Source organism: Protomyctophum bolini, assembly GCF_963924005.1.
Source record: "Protomyctophum bolini genome assembly, chromosome: 2".
In the NCBI taxonomy this organism is placed as follows: Eukaryota; Metazoa; Chordata; class Actinopteri; order Myctophiformes; family Myctophidae; genus Protomyctophum; species Protomyctophum bolini.
In genome coordinates, this window is record NC_137863.1 from 14,935,468 (window position 1) to 14,955,047 (window position 19,580).

Here is a 19,580-nt window from a genome sequence, read left to right on the forward strand (position 1 = left end):
TGACCTCGTGTAATACGATGACTGCACTGTTTTTATGTATTGGTCTGTAGATACTGTACATGAGACGTTTTATTTGGTAAAATAATACCGGGTTAGTAATACCGTTTTGGCATGTTAAGTACAATATGGCTGGCAGTGGCCCCATTTAAGCTTATATGGTGTTCATGGAAATTCTGACAAGACGTTTCTCCAAAGAAAGCAAATGATGCGTTCAGTGAGTCGCCACTGGTTCAATACTCTTGGCATTATAAAAAGGGGGTTGCCTGGATAGTGGCGCTTTAGTTTCACACTGACGGTCCGGAGTTTAGTCAGGCGTAACATACCCAGAATGTTTGAATAGCGCTAACACACCATAGCCTCATAAACGATAAGGTTGTGACCCAGCAATAATAAAACCAAAAGACAAGATAGGAGGACAAACAAAAACAGCACCCTCTGACCTGACAGAGGAAACAGGGTAAGTGTTCTCCTACAAAAACTCTACAATTAGCCTATACATGAACTCATTTTTTAAAACAATACTGTAATATCTCACTCTTTGCTGATAAAATCATGCTGTGCCAATCATGGAAATATTGCAGGTGTGCTCAGCAGCAGGTAGTACTGCTTCGTACTTACTATTCAACAGAAAACTATTCGTATCATATTGTGGACAACATTAAGCGAACTAGACTTTATTTTCAGGACAAATGTATGATTGCACCTCTTTGAGCATTTGTTATATCCTTCAGAGCAGGTTTCTTCAAAAAGTTGAAAATTATGTCTTGACAAATCTAACACTATCTTCCTTTCATGGTCCGATGTAAGAAGAACTTATTCTATATTTGCAGTGCATGATCATCACATAGCCAATTTATCGGTGGGCTTAAGTAGATATTCTTGGCTGTGCAATTAAAATGTACTCTTGACTCAGGTGTCGAATGTATGTGCCTGATGCGACAAGCTCTTGGATTCCTGAATTGCTGGAAGCATACAGTTGTCAAGTGCTAATCATACTGGCACTGCAGTTCGAAATCTTGCTGATTTGTATGAACAATAATGGTTTAAATATGTCAAATTCCAGTTCTGGTGTTGGATATGGCCTGTGGCCACTGAGTTCATTCTTCAGTAGCCAGTAATGATTTTTGTAAGAATATGAATGCAGAGTGAAACAAAAGCAGCTGCAAAAAGACAACAGACCAAAAGTATGGATGGATTTTATGAATATGCTTTTTATTACAGATAACAGATCTTGATTTCTTCAAGAATAACATTTGTGATGATAAGATACATTGATGACAAGTGCATTTTTATATTTATAGAATAATTGAGCAAAGAAGTGAGAGCATTGTGGCTAGTTTGATATAGTACTATTCTAAATACAAACATTCTTGGGAGCCCCTCTAAAATGAGATGGTACATCTCAAGGGGTCCTTTTCCTAATAAAGAAACTTGAACCATATCATTCTATGTCACCAATGCGTTAAATTAAATATTCATCTGTCTCCTAAATAAACCCAACAGGAGAGAGAGATATCGGACCTGAAGCAATTCTTCATGCTGATTTCAATCTGTGGGGAAGTCATGAAGAAAGATGACATTAGCATTATATGTTTAATTAGAAAAAGAAAGAAAGAAAGAAAGAAAGAAAGAAAGAAAGATAAATTATCATGGAGGAAGTTAGGTTTTAATTAAAACAAACCTTACCCCTGACTTTAAGCTTAGTGGAGCACTCTGCATGGCCAAGGGAGTTGACTGCAACAACTTTGTATTCGCCACTGTCCTCCGATCTGACTCTGATTATGGAGATGGAGCATATGCCATATGCATTGGTGATGTAGTAGTTTTTGTCCGAGTTGATGCAGACGTCATTCAAGTACCACTTCACATTGGGTGTGGGGGTTCCTCGGACAGCACATGTCATGTAGAGCTGGTAGCCTTTAGGTGGTGCGTGAATTTTCAATGGGACTAGGATGGATGGGGATCTCTCCATGGTGAATGCCGATAGGGCCCCTCCACCAGTTAACGCCACTGGAACTATATAAGGGAAGACAAATCAATGTGGGTGATTGTATGGACTGGGTGTTATACATCCCAAGCAGAAAGTGCTTTATGTTTTAAGATTAAGCCTAAAAGTTCATGATGACTGCCAATGAACCTCTTGCAGGTTACAGGATTTGTTACTTGAACTTAAAGGGTAGAGTAAGTGATATTTCTCTATGTTCTGATCGCCATTGCTATAGCGTGTTTGTTCAGTAACGGGAGTCTTCCTGTCTCTCCAGTACTTTATAAACAAAAATGGCATTTTCAGGTCAGGATGCCAATTTAGGAGAGAGAACGTGTACAGTACACTGATCAAAAATGAAATTGGAAGTGGTGACAAAGAAAATAGCAACAATTTAAGCTGATAAATGGGTACTCTCTCCTGATTGGTTGAAAATTTCAATCTTCCTAAAAATGTATTTTCTGTTTACTTTTTATGTCCCGGATTTCTTCTAAATAAAGGCACTAGAGCGCCCAGCAAATGAGGCAGATTTTACTCTGAAAAGCCCTGCCTTCCATTTCCCCCCCAAACCGGGAGGTATAATGTTCCATTTGATTACTACCTCACTAACGCGCGTTGCCTACCAACGGCCGCTGTCAAAAAATGGATTTTAGAGGTCGAGTTCTATATCATTAAAAAGGACCTAAAGAAGTCTCCAGGCCTGGTCCTCCTACGGGTGTAATTATAAAGACGTGTGGGGACGTCTTGGGCGCAATAAGTGTTAATTAAAGAGGTGGAGAGACAGCTGGGAGACCCCAGTTACTGAACATTATACTCAGCAATGACAAAAAACAGTATGTTTTACTAAAAATATCACTTACCCTATACCTTTAATTAAATAGGTTTAAAGTTATTGGTGGAAAGTTATGCCACACCAAAATCTAGAGCAATGTCCCTGGTTTGGTTTGATTAATTGATCAAACTTATTTGACGCAGGAAATTAACTCACCTCGGTTGCTGTTCGCACCCCATGTTGGTGACACAGACGGATCTGAAAGGCCCATGTCATTCTTGGCATAGACGTGGAAATGGTACTCTCTCCCGTCTTCGATGTTGATGGCTGTGAATGTGTTGCCATAGAGACGGTCTCCTATGTTTTTCCACATCCTTGAGGTTGAGTTGTGTTCAGCCACCACATAGTACATGCGATCATCCAACTCTTGGTCAGGAGACGGGGCCCAGGATATCAGGACTTTGCCCTGGACAGTTTGCTCTAGCGCTATTGGGCCTGGGCTCTTGGGTTCCTCTAGGAGCGTGAAAAGTGAAAATTTGAGTTATTATTGATTAAAAAGAAAGGAATCCAAACATTTACTATTGACCCCTAATTAGTTTTATTTTGTAGCGTCCTTCATTACGATTTGAGTTGTTTTACAGTTTCTGTTAGTTTTTGAGTGATGCAACCACTCCAAGGAACAGCAATGTCCGTGTTCACCTATGTGACGTTAATGAGCACCAGTGGTATGACTATGAGTACCAGTAGGGGCGCTGTTGTGCCAGAAACAGAGAGAGAGAGATAGTGCTGCATTGTTGCCTGCTAATGAGAGAGAGGGAGAGAGAGAGAGAGAGAGGAGGAGGGGGGGGGGTGGGGGAGTTGCAACACTCGGTTCACACGGGTGTGATTTTTTCTTACCTGTGACTCTGACCTCAATGTCAAATGAGGCCTCGCCCGATGAGTTTTTGACTTTTATAGTGAATATGCCTGAGTCAGAGCGCTTTGAGGAGGGGATTACAAGCTGTGACATTCCCTCTGTGTTGATAACAGTTGTCCAGACGTCTATAGGCTCATTGTCCTTCAACCAAGTGATCTCTGGTGCAGGCTCCGCCTGAAGATAGCAATTTAAAAAAGAAATATGAGACTCAATTTCATACTGATGTTGGCATTTCTTGTTTTATTTTATTTTAATGCATATAAGAAAAAGGTCCTTCTGGACACCTACAATGGATAGGTGCGTCAGATAACTGGAACTGAGAAGTAGGAAAAAAAAGAACCCCACACTGTCTTCACTCCTCAGAAGGGAAAAAACATTTTTTTAATGTTTTTTTTTGTGGCTTTCACCTTTATTTTTATATATTTTATGGAGGGACAGACAGTAGGCTGACAGGAAATGGGGAGAGATGGGGGGAAGACATGCAATAAAGGCCGTCGGGATCGGGAGTCGAACCCCCGGCACACTGCTGTCTGCCAAACTGGATTACCAGCCAAGGTGCCTGGACCACTGAACCATGGCCCAGGTGCCTGGACCACTGAACCATGGCCCAGGTGCCTGGACCACTGAACCATGGCCCAGGTGCCTGGACCACTGAACCATGGCCCAGGTGCCTGGACCACTGAACCATGGCCCAGGTGCCTGGACCACTGAACCATGGCCCAGGCCGAGTTAAATATATTGAGCAACGTTTCGGTCGTCATATCAGATCAGATGCCTGATGAAGGTCTGACGACCGAAACGTTGCTCAATACATTTAACTCAAGTGATGACAGTGTGCGGGATTCTTTTTTTCCTCTATTTTATTTTAATTAAAAATAAATTCATAGGCTGACAAGACTACAGTTTGGCTGTCAGCTGTAGGCCTAATTCATGATTGATATTCTTGTGCCGCAATATGCAGTTTACTTTTAGAACTAACTTGAAATGTCACATCGGTCTTCTCAAACAAGTGAAAGGACCATGCTTGGGGTCGGTTTAGCCCATTGCCCATGACTCGCACATTATTTGACTTTACTGCTGTGCTGACCATTTTCCAATAATAATATGTGTTTTTGAGGAAGCCATTGGATTAAATACATTTTAGTACAGTATGGAAAACAACTTAAATTTCCAAGTCAAAGACTTGAAACTTACTTGAGTTACCTTATCATTGAGTTTTTATGGATTTTGAAGTGTGATTTGAATAGTGTAGCCTAAAAGTAATCTCTGGAGAAAAGAATCAATTACGAACTAAATTCATATTTCAAGTCAGCGATGTAATTAGTGAAAGTTTTTGCCGCACGCACTCGAGCCATATGTCAAATCGACCGGCTTCATCGGGAATCGTGTGCTTGCTCATTGCTAAGAGATCCGTTGTATAGTTTAATTGATATTAATTAATTAGTTCTCCATATACTTATAATGGGAAGATCGAAGACTAATTAAGGCTCCAATTTAAATATTTTTTCCTTTGGAGACCATAAGCGCTATATTTACAAGACTTGGGGGAGGTTCATAATAATTATTAAAATTAATTGAATTAATAATTACATCAGTCGGCCTCATGGTGGCGATCAACTCTTGAACCGTAAAGGCTCGGATTTTCGGTGGTTAGGTGACCACCGAACTACAACATCACGTCACGAGCCGCGGTGAAGAGCAAACCACCGCCACCGCTGCAGCCCTTCTCTCTGTTTTTACTCACCACCGCTCAACGTTATTTCAGCTCCGGTGGTCAGCTCACCACCGGTCACGTCATCACCAAAAAACCAGACTATGAATGAGCCTTAAGTCGTAAAATCATTTTTGTCAGGGAAAAAAAATCCTGAAAATTTGAATTTTTTCCAAAACACACTTTTGGCTCCTCCTCCTGCAGAATTTTGGTAGTGCGTATCGTTCGGCCGTAAATCGCCGTCCGAAGATAGTAGTAGGGGCCTATTTTACAAAACATGCCATAAATCACGAACGGAATGTCCAATCCATCCCAAATTTGAATCACATGTCGGGGGTGGTTCAATCAACCAAGTTCCAAAAGCAATTACATTTTCATCCATAGGGGGTGCCGCAAATGCGAGAAATGTAACCGTTTGTCGCAAAAACATGATTTTTGGGGGATAAATCCCCTCCGAATTACTTACGCATGATCACAGGGGTGACGTGACATGTAATTGGATGGCAAAATTAGTGGGAGGGGCCTATGTAAGCGACTGCGTCAACCACCTTTCTAGTTTGTTAGCTGTAGTTAAAACTTCAAATAATGTTTACAACTGATTTCGAAAATTATCTTTAGCAACAACTGCTCAACCTACCATCATGGTGATGTATGGATACAATTTTGGGTAATTTAAAATTGTGGGATTGAGGGAGAATTGTAAGAACTGTACATACCTCATAGTTTATTTTGATGCGTATAGAATTTCCTGCTCTGACGACCATGAAATCCTCTGGATCTTTAAAACGAGGTTTCACTGGATAGGACACACACACACACACACACACACACACACAGACACAGACACAGACACACACACACACACACACACACACACACACACACACACACACACACACACACACACACACACACACACACACACACACACACACACACACACACACACACACACACGTTAGAGAACATGAATCACCATGAATTGTAACTAACTATAAACTCTAAGGACACTCGCAGGCATCGTGATTACTTACTGTTAGGATTCTTTGCACACACCATGTTGGAAGGAGGGCTTAGATCTCCAGCACCAGACTTGTTGATGGCCGCAACTCTGAATTCATACTCTGATCCCTCAGTGACAGCTTTAACTGCATAGCTTTCACCTGCAGTACGACAAGGCATGTTCATTTCATAACACTCTGCGTTTTGACATCCCATTTTCCAAAAATACAGTAGAGGAAAATGTGTTTTCTACCACCATCCCATCCTCCTGCTATCAATTCAAAATATGCCATATCCCCTCTTGACAGACCTTCAATTGGCTCATTCACGGGGTTCAGGGCAATCCACTGGCTCGTGTCTTTCTTGCGTTTCTCCAACTGGTAACCAATGATGGGTTCTCCTCTGTCATCCTCTGGACATGTCCAGGTCAAGTTGATGCAGGTCTTAGAGGCACTGACCACGTTCGGGGCTCCAGGTGGGCCAGACAGTACTAAGAAATGACGAGAAATGAAATTAACAGGATACGGTAGGTTGTAGGTTGTAGATTGTATGACATTCAATTATTACAATATACTGTAAATTGTAGTGAAGTTAAGATTATTGTCTCTATATTTTACTCTAGACGCCTATTATATCACTGATTTAGTAATACAGGAATATCCAGAAAGGTCTTCGTGGAACAGCATTTTACAACAGCATTGCAGCAAAATGTAAACACGTGTCCCTCTACACTGGCTAAATTATTTACTGTCAGCCTGGTGATAAATGATTTGACGTGTACCAGAAACCTATCCAGAGGCAGTTTTCATCATTACAAACATCATTGAACAAATTAGCATTAGATCCACTGTGGAATGCATAATCAGAATCTGTATAATTCTTGGCTTACTCAGTACACCAGCCATAAATGCATTTTCTGTCTCTAGGGCGTCACTGAGACCCTCTGGGTTTTCAGCATAGATCCGGTAGTTGTACTTTTTGCCATGGTTCACATTCCTGTCTCTGTAGGTGGTGGTATCAGCTGAGACATCCCCAAGCTTTGTCCACTGGCCTTGGGTTGTTTGCTGTCGTTCTATGATATAGGTGGTGACAGGGGAGCCTCCGTCGTCTTTAGGGGGGTTCCACATAATCTCAATCATAGAAGACGAAGTTTCAACCAGTTCCACTGGACCTTCTGGTGGACCTGGCCTGTCTGTTTGGGGAAACATGGTATTAAAAGGCATTTGTAGATGGGTTATTATTATTATTATTTTTAGATTTGTGCAGAGGGGAAAATAGTTGATAAAAAGCAATAATTGCTTCACTTTTATCACCACAAATCTTGTTTTATCTGCATATTTTCATACCAAGGACAATAAGCTGAGTGGTGGCTTCCACAGTCCCAAATGGGGTTTTGAGTTGGATCTTGACCTCCCCTGTGTCCGTACGCAGACAGTCTCTAAGCAGCAGCCGGCTGTGGTTGGGTTCCTTACTTATTTTCACTCCTCCTCCATCCTTCAACCCAGAGCCATCCTTAAACCATGTGATGTCCACGGACTTCTGAGGAGGAAATGGCATCTTGAAAGTGGCAGTCTGTCCCACTTTAACTATCACCGGCCTCGAGAACTTGTGAAGATCATCAGGGTCAAATTCAGGTACATCTGTGAACCAAAAAAGGTCTTGATCAGATGAATGCATTTGTGAACAATTATGTGATTTGTCAGTTATTTGCTGGGATATTGCTGGATAGATGCAAAAGAATTGCACAAAACAGCCTTTTATTGTTGTTTTGAAAAACCAAGTGGCTATGACCAAATTTTGCAGGCCCTGGGTAGGCAACCTGGCTCTCATGGTCTGCCACCTTTCAGATATCGATATGTACGCGTACATCTCATCCTGCAGGCCATTACTGTTACATTTGACTGTAGTAGCGGTAATGTCAATGACATTACAGAACCTCCTCTCACAAGGTTTCACAAAGTGACAACCTGACACTTAACATTTCACAGACTGACTAGCAATACAAACATAATTGGCACAACAATATTAAGGCGCAGGGGGATTGGAGATTTGAATAACAGAAATCTGAGAAAAGGTAGTAATGTGTAGAAGCAGAGTTGGGAAGAGTAGTGACAATGTACAACTGGTAATCACATGCTGTATTACTATTTCATTATCTAGGTGGTTATTAGGGCAGAGAATTACACCTTTCTTCAGTAGTTCAATTTTCACCGGACAACCACCAGTATCCTTTGGCGGCTTCCATTTGAACTCAACAGATGATGAAATACTTTCAATAATGTCTACTGGTCCTTCTGTTGGGGTTGGTTTGTCTGTTGAATAACTGTTCTTACCAATGACCAATGTTTCAGGAACCAAGGGACCACTTCGGGCTTGTTTCTTTGTCTTATCACTTCCATCCCCCTTCTTCTTGTTTACACCGTCTCCCTCTGCTCCATCCATCCTATTCTTGCCATCTCCTTCTCCACCATCTCCACCATCTCCACCTGCACCATTGCCAGAACCGTCACCGGAACCATCACCGGAACCATCACCAGAATCATCTTTCCCATCTCCTCTCCCATCATATCTTTCCCCACTTGCAGCTGCAAGTTTAGCCAGGTCCTCTCCCCCTGTTGCAGGTTTCTTGCCTTTACCACCACTTGGGTCCGCTGAGTAGTAACAGTCACACAGGAAAGAGAACGAGAGAGAAAGAAATACAGTAACGCACTCAAGCACACACACACACACACACACACACACACACACACACACACACACACACACACACACACACAGTAGTTAAAATAGGTGTCAATAGCTCTATATTCCTATAGTAATAACTTCTATAGAGTGTTTGTTTAGTAACAGAGGTCCCCACTTCTATCCAGCTCTTTAAAAAACAAAATAGATAAATAATTAATTTTCAGGTCAGGCTACCAATTTTATTTCGGGTTACCAATTTCATCCAATCATATTGACCTGAACATTTATTTTCTGTCCACCCCATGTTACTGAACAATTCAGCACAAGAATAAGGTCTTAAACCAGTCCCACCTTCCACTGTGAGAGAAGCGCTGCTTTTGGCAAGACCCGCGATGGCATAAAAGGTACCCTTATCTTCCATTGCAAGGTCTTTCACTGTCAATGTGTGAATGAGTTTGTCCTCTGAAACTGTGATTTCATATTTGTCTCCAGGTTCAATCGACGAGTGCTCTGTAGACCATGTAATCCTGTTGAGGGGTGTTGACAGGACACATTGGAAGACAGCGTCTTCATATTCAACAGCCTTGACATCCTTAAGGTTGGCAGCAAACTCAACCGATGGGACTAGAAGAGTGCAAGAGAAGGGACGGGGGGATAGTGTGTGGAGTAAAACTTGTTTTCCCCCCTTTTTCTTCATTAACAAGACAATGATTGCTTTTTAATAAAACAAAGGGAGAAGGTTAGATTATGCCTTACTTTGAAGATCGGTGGCGAAAACATTGGTGCCATCCACATCAACCTGATAAAACCCACCATCGACTTGCTCAGTACCATTGATACTGAAAACATACTTTGTCCCAACTTTGTTAAGAGTGTGCTTCGCTCCCTCACCCTCACCAAATTCAACCGATTCGCCATCCTTGATTTGGGAAAAAGTAGGCCACATATTAAAAGTATGGGCAGGGATGGCTTAAAGATGGAGAAATTATGAAAGCAACGTTCACCTTACCTTATATAAAGTAACTGTACTGTTGGGATCCTTTAGCTTCAAGTCCAGCTCAAATTCCGCTTTGCCACTTGGTTTCAACTCTATTTGTTTCACGTTGTCAATTTTCTCCACAACCTTAGAGAGTCAGTCATAGGAGATAGGTGATACAGATTACACTGCAAGGATAGTGCTTGCTTATGTACATGGATAAATGTTACTACTACAATTATACCTAATTACTGATATAACTTTGTCTGTGTTCAACTTCATTATGAACCTACCTGATTCATCACAAAATCATTTTTATTTGTGTATAAAAACATTAAATATCCAAACAATATTCATATAGCAAGATTTCCATTTGTTCGACTGTGAATTTTGCCATGGAATATGCTCACAATTAGTTTAACTTGTGTTAAGCCAAGTTAATAGTATACGTTTTGCACATGTTACCTCAATTTGAGACAAAAATGACAAGACATCATAAAAAAGGCATCAGTAGAGGGACAGCATCTCATCATCATTAAAGGATTCACCCATTTTCAACCCAACTTCATATAATTGGTCATCACTAATGCTCATGATAAAACTTTTTTTCGAGTCTCATAGGAGGGCAGTGTTTTCAAACAAGATTCTTCTTTTTTAAGATTGTTATTACCGTGAGAACACTGGCTTCCATTATAGCATGCTAATTTTCCAGGAATATAAAGCCTGCAGTTTCCATAAGCTTGGATTCCCATTTCCCAAAAGATGAGTTAACTGGTAGATGGGTCCACAGTCATCCACAGCCATCCTCTGAGACACAAAGTAAGTAGAAATAGCAGAAATGGTACCATTTTATTATGAGCATTAGTGAGGACTAATTGCGACCGAAGGTCGCATTTACTAAGAAATCCTGCGTCTCGTGTCAGTCACACACCCATATATGGTTGCCAATCCATCATGTCTCACCATACCCTGTACACTCAAGACACGCTCCATATATGGCCAGTACAGAATTAATTCCATATGTGGATCTGATCCCCCATGCCAAAGCACCAGCGCTTGCTCAGCAGTCTCTGCCGTCACCCACGCAGATGCATGCACGCGACCTCGTCCTTTACGACCAAGGTCGCTTCTCGCCCTCAGGGCGTCTTCATACTGGTATACAAAGATAGGTTGAAAATCGGTGAAGTCGTCCTTTAATAACACACCTTTGCCTGTTCATCCTCTCGTTCCTTCTTCAACTGGTTGAGTCTCTTCAACAGCCAACGGAAGTCAGAAATGCCAAAGTCATAACAGATTCTTTCATAATCCTTCTTTTTGGCACATAATAGCAGTTCCATGAGCTTGGGGTCAATCTCTCCTTCTTTTGGTGGGAGTGGTTTTTTCTTTTTTACAACAACACTGGGCAGAGACACAAGAAAGAATGGTTCATACTAGACTAAGATCTTTTTGCTTAAATTGTCTTGCGAGAAAGATTCAAATTGAACTATGAAATGTATTGTTTCTCTTTCTTTTTACGTTTTTTTGAGCATTTTTCTGAAATCTTGTTCTTCACCTGCAAGACAATCAAATCATTATTATGAACATGGACATGTGAATGAATAAGATAATATGGTTTAGGTTACTTTGAATGATGAAATCAAATGTTTTGGGCCGAACAAACAATTAGAAAAAATAAAAACAACAAAATAAGTGTTTTACCCTGCCCTTTTTTCTTCTTTCTAATAATTTGCTCTGCCCAACACATTGTGTTTGTTGTCATGAGTTGTTACGATCCGAGTTGGCTTTCTTTGATATATAGCCTGGTTAGCCTGGTTCCAAACAAATCTGGTTGGCTCGTCACCATTTCGGCCGTGAATTCCTCCCACAATTGAAAGGGGACAGATTTACCGGGAATCTGACTGGGGCAATATACATTGCAAAGGCAGATGAAGGCTGGCTCTAATATTGCAAGTATGCTAATTAGCATCATCCAAGGACAGAAAAGAGTAAAATTCATACTTTACCTTGTTTTTTTTGGTCCGCTCCACCTGATAATTAAATGTTTTTCATAAGTATCTAGTCCAACTGTAAAATATGGCAGTCATTGAATGAATGAATTGCTAATCTATTAAATTGGTCTCTCACCTTGTAAAACATTCAGTAAAACAGTACAATTAGCCATTCCAAATTCATTGGTGACAACACATTTGTAAGTGTCAGAATGTTCTGGAAGCGCATTGGTTATCTGTAAACAAGATTGTCATACTGTAAATTGTATCCAGAGTGCATATATTGATATTTTCACTCAGATATTTACATGCACAACAAGCTGCTCTAATTAATCAAAGTGTGGTTATTGTGTGTGTGTGTGTGTGTGTGTGTGTGTGTGTGTGTGTGTGTGTGTGTGTGTGTGTGTGTGTGTGTGTGTGTGTGTGTGTGTGTGTGTGTGTTTTTAACTTATATTTTCTATTATCTCACCTCAAGAATGTGTTCCTTATTTCTCTCATTGTATGTAGTCTTATATATCTCTTGATTATCGCATTTGATTTTACTGCGTTCCCATGTGACCATTGGTGCCGGCTGCCCACTGACCATTACTTTGAAAATGACCTTTTTACCTGAAAAAATAAATAAATAATAATATTACATATTATTATAATATTATAATAAATACATAAAATAAATGAAATAAACGTATATGAATTAATTATTACAATATAACAACAAAACCTTAGTACATTAGCCTTCTCATATTTAAATGACCAAAGAAGATCACATACAGAAAATAGTTAATATTTTACCCTGTTGAATTTTCAGTGGTAGGGGTTTATGGACGATATCTGGGGTTGTCTTTCCAAGGGGCACTTGCTCAACATACTGCGTGATCATGACCCCGGGAACTCTGGATCTCTTTTGGATGCACACTATAAGATAATAAAATCACACTTTAATAATGCCAGCTTTATGATATGGGGGAGGGGGATAAATGCAGTATGAGTCCTTTGAGAAAGAAAGAATCTGCCATAAATCTATAGTGCTTCTGCATGTTTTATCATTAAAAAAATGTATCTTGTGCAGTCATAATCCTAGAAGAAGAAAGGAAAAAAGTATCCTATCGTGAGATGGCTCTGGCCTAATTACTGAACCTGTTCAAGGAAAGCCTAGCTGGTAACGAAAAGAAAGGCTATAGTTCAGGAAGTGACATATTAGCCTACATATTAGCCTACAGTGGTTGTCAAACTTCAAGGAGACCCATAACTCTGAGAGTGTAGGAATTAGTTGTTTGTTTCCAGTTAGCCAGCCCAATATGCACGTCAGTAGGTGATTATGTTAGACCAGGGGTAACCACACGTTTTTGGACAGCTCAACAAGATCGACAAAAAATAGCCTACCTGAGGGGGCTTTGGAATAGCATTATTGGCATTACATATATAACTGTAATACTTACTGATTTTTGTGTGCAACACAAAGTATTGTATTGTGGGTTTGAGCTGACAGGCCCTTTTTGATGTCAATCAATCAAGTTGCCTAATTCAGCAGATGCCAAATATACCGTATATTATATGTTTTATATTTAAATTGGCATGTCTGTCATGTGGTCTGCATGAACAGCCTTTCTGAATACCTATGCCACCCATGTTTGATTACTTTGTCTCCTTACTATTTGTATATTACTTTGTATGTCCCTTAGCAGCATATGATATGATGTCATATGCTGGCACGAAGCAGACCATGCAGGTATGTTTTCCGTCATGCTACGAAGCGTATGTCCCATGACGTGATGAAGATATGTACCAATGTCCCTTAGCAGCAAAATATATGACGTCATATGCTGGCACGGGACATACAGAAGCAGACCGTGCAGGTATGTTTTCCGCATATGTCCCATGACGTGATATAGATATGTACCAATGCCAGGGTATAATTGGTTTACGATGGTGACGTAATGATGATATGTTTCAGTGTCAGGTGGATTTAAAAAAGGGACATACGCATCAAACCACCCGAGTAACCACATTATACCACTAATCAACTCAAATTACATATACATATACACATATGACGTGATGAATATATGTACCAATGCCAGGGTATAATTGGTTATCGATGGTGACGTAACGATGACAGCCCCTATGTATACATGTATGTAATCTGACACCCCTGCCATAACAGGCATAAGTAATCATTACCACTTCAAAATACTACTTTTTCTCCTCCAAAAGCAAGGTACGTAGCAAATAGCTAAACCTAATAATTCAATATTGCAAACGTTCTTTCACAGACAGGCTGAGATTTGAAAGTTAGTAGCGGTCTACAGTACTTGCACGCTCTGCTTGCGCACTAGTAGGTGGCCTACTAGTGTGCAACAAGCAAGTAGGCACTCGACAGAGTGCAGTTGTATTATCTTTGGTGAGAAACACATATAAGCCCTCCATGAGACCCCAAACCCTAACAGAGAGGTTGTTCCCGTGCCTCAATGCACATACAAAACTACGTTTTGGTACAGTTATTATTATGAATTACATGGCTGTGATTCCTCCTCTTCCCATGTGTCTCAAAACGTAAACGTTTAACCACATTATCAGCAGCCCCTCGAACATGGTCAAAACTCACTGACCATCTGTAAGTAGCCTATTCTATATAAAATGTACAACACCATCACCTCCTGGGCAGTTTTCAGGAGAGGAGAGGGTTTGCATGTTTTAAACATGTACCGGTAGTTAGTGTTGGGCTGCAAAACCCATGCACCTCAGAGAAATTAAGGAAGAAAAACAACCGCGGCAGCTTACCGGTGTTGACAGTTGTGGAGCTTTCATTAGCAACGTCTCGATCTCCTCCTTTTCCCATAAATCCAAAAATAGTAATAATATAATTCCCAAAGTGGGGTCCAGGGACCCCCAGGGGTCCTTGAGCGAGTTCCAGGGGGTACCCAGCTACATGATAGTTTAGACCCTTAGTCATGTTGGCAACTGATGTGGACACTCTCAGAGTTAAATTAACATTGATTTTACATTATCAATTGGAGTCCCACAGGTAGAAATGGCATTAAAAGAGCGTCCGACTCCGTAGCCTAATGGCATTCATGCTTGTCAAACTGGGGGTCCTTGAAATTAAACAGGTTGAGAATCACTGCTGTATAAATCTTCTCTTATGGGGATCCCTGGCATATCTCTTCAAATGATGTCCATTTGGGGGTCCTATTAGTGACCCCCAAACTATTAGTGATGCACTGACATGCACACATGTTACAAGGATGTGCAGAATATCCATGTAAGCTATGAATGTTACACCTGAAAATTGTGCACATGTCTGGTGCAAAAAAGCAATTGCATTCTAGTTTTTACTGTTATCAGACATCTACCCTCTGCAAGTACTGGTTGAATACTGTACATGAGCTGTTTCCATATTGTAATTTTGAACAGTAAACAGTTTTCTGGACACTGAGCTTGCTATTACATCCAATAGGGGCTAGTTACTAAAAGCATATTGGCCTATAAAAACCTTGACTATTATGTGGCACAGATATGTTTTTACATGTTTTGCTGCTGTTTTTCAGCAGCAAAACAGCCTATCTAGCTGTTTGTTATAACACCATACTGCACCACACCATACTGCATCACCGTTCTGAAGGTCAAAAAGACAGAAACATTATTTTTAAAGAAGCTACAGGATTTGGCCTTGATAGAGCATTGCACCTCTTCCCTTCTGTTACAATTCATTTCATCAGCAGCAGGCTATTCAGAAGTAATAGTAATAGTTTATTTTGGTCATGAAAGGATCATTTAAACATCTGATCTTATTTTTTTTCTTACAACTTCTGCATGAGACCAAAAAGGTTTAGGCTGAAGCCAATGGCTTATTTTGCCTATTCGCGTATGTTGGTGGTTGAAAGCTGATATTGCTTGAAGAAAGCCTCCTCCCATTCTTGAATAAGAACAGATTTTTCACACAGTGTGAAGAGAAAAGGTTGCTTTCTCAAAGGTGCTAAAATACATTATTACATATTCAGAAACAAACAAACAAATATGTGGGACTTTCAAAGTCCCACTGAAGGTCTTTCTTTCAATTCTAATTTACGTTTTAGGGCTACAACAAAAGATAAATGTTGCAGCGTTGATGCTTACCTTGCCCACCTGGGCCCGTCGTTCCAGATGGATTCATTGCAGTGTCTTTGATTGTTGTTCAAATCAGTGTTCTTTAATGTCTAGTGACTGAAACAGAAAGTAAAAATTATTCAGATTTAGTGCTGGAATATTGTAATGCTGCTTGACTGCTTGTAGTGAGGAGTATTCATACAATGTTGTTTAGTAGTTACCTTTGTGTTCTACAAAATGCCTCAGACAAACCTTTGTATACAAAACTCACACTTGTGTGAAGTGAGGGGGGCTCTTATCATCATACATCATCATACATCACATTCTGTGCTCAGCCAATCAAATCATTTCCGTGGTACACACAGACAAACAAAGCTATAGTGCCCCTCAAAAAATAAAAACAATAATGTGTGTGTGCTGTGTACCTTTCAGTCAATCAGCTTATTCCACAGTAAATATTGTATAGGCTGTCATTCAGATCACTCCATACAGTGTTTTCAGTCACTTCACTTCAAAATCTGGATTAAATTTTGCAGTTTGTTTTTGTCTCCTGCAGTTTTGTCTGGACTTCACCTCATTATATGATGGCCTGATCTCATGACGAGTCTGATATCACGCTATTTTCATCTGTGGGTGTGGGTCGTGCCTTGGGTTGGCTTTAAGCACACTTAAAGGCATGCCGACAGACTATAAATGCGGAATGTGAAATTCCACCTTGTAGGCTGTGGCTGACCCATGGAGTCAGCTGGCTGTGCCATCAGTTTAATTACCTAAACACTGGCATCCCAAAAATAGGCAAACATTTGGCGAAAACAGCAGATCTACAAGCCCACAGCAAATTGTGAGGTTTAAGTGGTTAAGGAAACTTGATTGATTGGTTGAATACGTATTCAATTTCAACATGTTTGATAGAGTGAGTTTATTTAAACTCATACATTATTCATCTTCCCTTCTACAGGAATCTGAGTTGTGTCAGCAGAAGGATACCGTTGATTGAAATTCTGAAGGTCAAACATAGCTACAGAAGTGCAGGAAATCATCCAGCAGGCTCTCAGAAATCCAGAGGCCACACTAACAGGTAGGGATCATCGCTTTATGTTACTGTATAGCATTTTTATAACTACAATTTCTAAAGGAAAACAGTTTCTGCACACTGTGTGTGTAGGCTACTGTGTTCTGCTTTTCTGTGATGTTTGTGTGCTAAACGTGTGACTATGACACCTAGGTCCACTAGTATCTTGCCATCATAGCAGAATTCAGCAATTAATTGATCTTTTAACATATGACTGAATGATCGTATGAAAGGCTGACTGTACATTATCAGCTGATGTGATTTATTAGTGCACAGAGCGAGGCAGACATGGTGAGACAGGATGAGAGAGAGAGTTGGCTTAGATGCAAAGAGGCAGCCTGAAGATGTTTTTCCACCTGTTTGAGTGGGACAATTGACGTCGATTATTTTTTACGATTTGTTAACGGAATTGTGGAATTTCCTTTGTCTGAGCATAACCACATTCAAGTCAAAGTGCCAGTATAGTTTACAAAAATATATAAAAAATAGGAGATGCTACTATTATGTATAAAACCTTAAAATATTGTTTAGATCTGGCTATTTTGGATTTGTGTTTCCAGTGGCTATAAGTTGTCATGTTAATGTAATTGGTTTGTCAATAAATGCACATGCCCTGGAGCTATCGTAATAGCAATTGCAATTAACGATTTGATTGCGAGTTTGGCATTGAACATTATGAAGCCGTTTAGGCTTTGTAATCAAAAATCGCACAGGGCAGATATATGACAAATAACTGAAATATACAAAGAAATTATTGACACATTCGTCACTTCTTGACGCGTTGTAAGCTTGTAGATCTGCTATTTCTGCTTTTTTCAATATTTGAAAATGCATAAAAAAACATGGAAATGATTGTGACGATTGTCACCATTATGTAATAACTGTGATAGCCATAATGAAAGGTGAAATGTTCTGTGCAAAACTAAGTTTAAATATAATATGTAAAATATAATATGTTCTGACCAGTCACACATCCTAAAGGCTAATTAATACTGTGTCGATCGCTTTCAAGCAGAAAACGCGAAGCGTGGCGTTCCATTATTTTTTCAGGACCACTGACCATTCAAAATAAAGTCACGTTCCAAAATTACAAATATGCATATCTCACACATTGACTTTAAACACTGGAATAGTTTAATTAACTCACCTTTGAGTTGTATGTCCACTGTGTTAAGCTCTTCCACTTTAGCCTTTGCTCTTAACACTATCTGACACTATCCAAGGTGACACCCCTTTTTGTTAGGTAATAAAACATTAAGAACATTAAGAATCCCTTACATGGGGAGAATCCCCTTGGTAAAAACGCGTATTTGTGGTGATGGTAAAAGGGTGGTTCTTCTTACCCTAATCCCATGAAACAGATCACTTAACACAGTTGGCATTGGCAATTACATACTGTATGCCATCCAATACTCCTAAACCTTATGGCCTGAATCCAGTGAACAGGTTTTGGCAATCTCTGACAAACATAATGAACCAATATTAATCACATGTTGATATCAATATTGTTCTTCTATTAATACTATATCAGAATCCACAAAAACATTGTTCTGTTGATTTATGGATCCACAATGTCCATGCTTTTCCTGAATCACTTGACCTCATGTAATACGATGACTGCACTGTTTTTATGTATTGGTCTGTAGATACTGTACATGAGACGTTTTATTTGGTAAAATAATCCCTGGTTATATAATACCGTTTTGGCATGTTAAGTACAATATGGCTGGCAGTGGCTGTCCCATTTAAGCTTACTGTATATGGTGTTCATGGGAATTCTGACAAGACGTTTCTCCAAAGAGAGCAAATGATGCGTTCAGTGAGTCGCCACTGGTTCAATACTCTTGGCATTATAAAAAGGGGGTTGTCTGGATAGTGGCGCTTTCTGCTTCTTGGAGTTTAGTTTCACACTGACGGTCCGGAGTTTAGTCAGGCGTGACATACCCAAACGGTTTAGCGCTAACACACCATAGCCTCATAAACGATAAGGTTGTGACCCAACAAAAAGAAAACCAAAAGACAAGATAGGAGGACAAACAAAAACAGCACCCTCTGACTTGACAGAGGAAACAGGGTAAGTGTTCTCCTACAAAAAAAAAAGAAAAAAGTATAAACTCAAAATAGTCATTTTTTGAAACAATACTGTAATATCTCACTCTTTGCTGATACAATTCTTCGTACTTACTATTCAACAGAAAACTATTCATATCATAGTGTGGACAACATTAAGCTAACTAGATTATATTTTCAGGACAAATGTTGTACGATTGCACCTCTTTGAGCATTTGTTATATCCTTCAGAGCAGGTTCCTTCAAAAAGTAGAAAATTATGTCTTGACTATCTTCCTTTCATGGTCAGATGTAAGAAGAACTTATTCTATATTTGCA

At 39.9% G+C, this 19,580-nt stretch overlaps 1 protein-coding gene across 1 annotated transcript; it reads right to left on the minus strand.

The window, feature by feature from the left end:
- Positions 1-1,185: 1,185 nt before the first annotated feature.
- Positions 1,186-18,411, minus strand: LOC308331554 (immunoglobulin-like and fibronectin type III domain-containing protein 1). The gene is made up of 21 exons (XM_080787039.1): positions 18,340-18,411; positions 16,151-16,237; positions 12,827-12,949; positions 12,504-12,643; positions 12,171-12,270; positions 12,050-12,073; positions 11,562-11,598; positions 11,252-11,444; positions 10,080-10,193; positions 9,827-9,989; positions 9,422-9,694; positions 8,719-9,036; positions 7,732-8,025; positions 7,275-7,577; positions 6,696-6,875; positions 6,418-6,546; positions 6,100-6,179; positions 3,654-3,846; positions 2,973-3,269; positions 1,687-2,016; positions 1,186-1,550 (listed from the first exon to the last, which is right to left on the minus strand). Exons 2-21 carry the CDS (start codon positions 16,185-16,187, stop codon positions 1,546-1,548), a joined length of 3,333 nt encoding a protein of 1,110 aa, XP_080643165.1. The 5' UTR covers positions 16,188-16,237; positions 18,340-18,411; the 3' UTR covers positions 1,186-1,545.
- Positions 18,412-19,580: the final 1,169 nt, after the last annotated feature.

Excerpts from the sequence above, each read along its gene's own strand:
- LOC308331554 (XM_080787039.1), bottom strand. The coding sequence starts at position 16,187 with ATGAATCCATCTGGAACGACGGGCCCAGGTGGGCAAG. Across the intron at positions 9,037-9,421 it reads CGCTTCTCTCACAGTGGAAG|CGGACCCAAGTGGTGGTAAA; the intron begins GTGGGACTGGTT and ends GTTACTACTCAG. Across the intron at positions 2,017-2,972 it reads GGGTGCGAACAGCAACCGAG|TTCCAGTGGCGTTAACTGGT; the intron begins GTGAGTTAATTT and ends TCCCTTATATAG.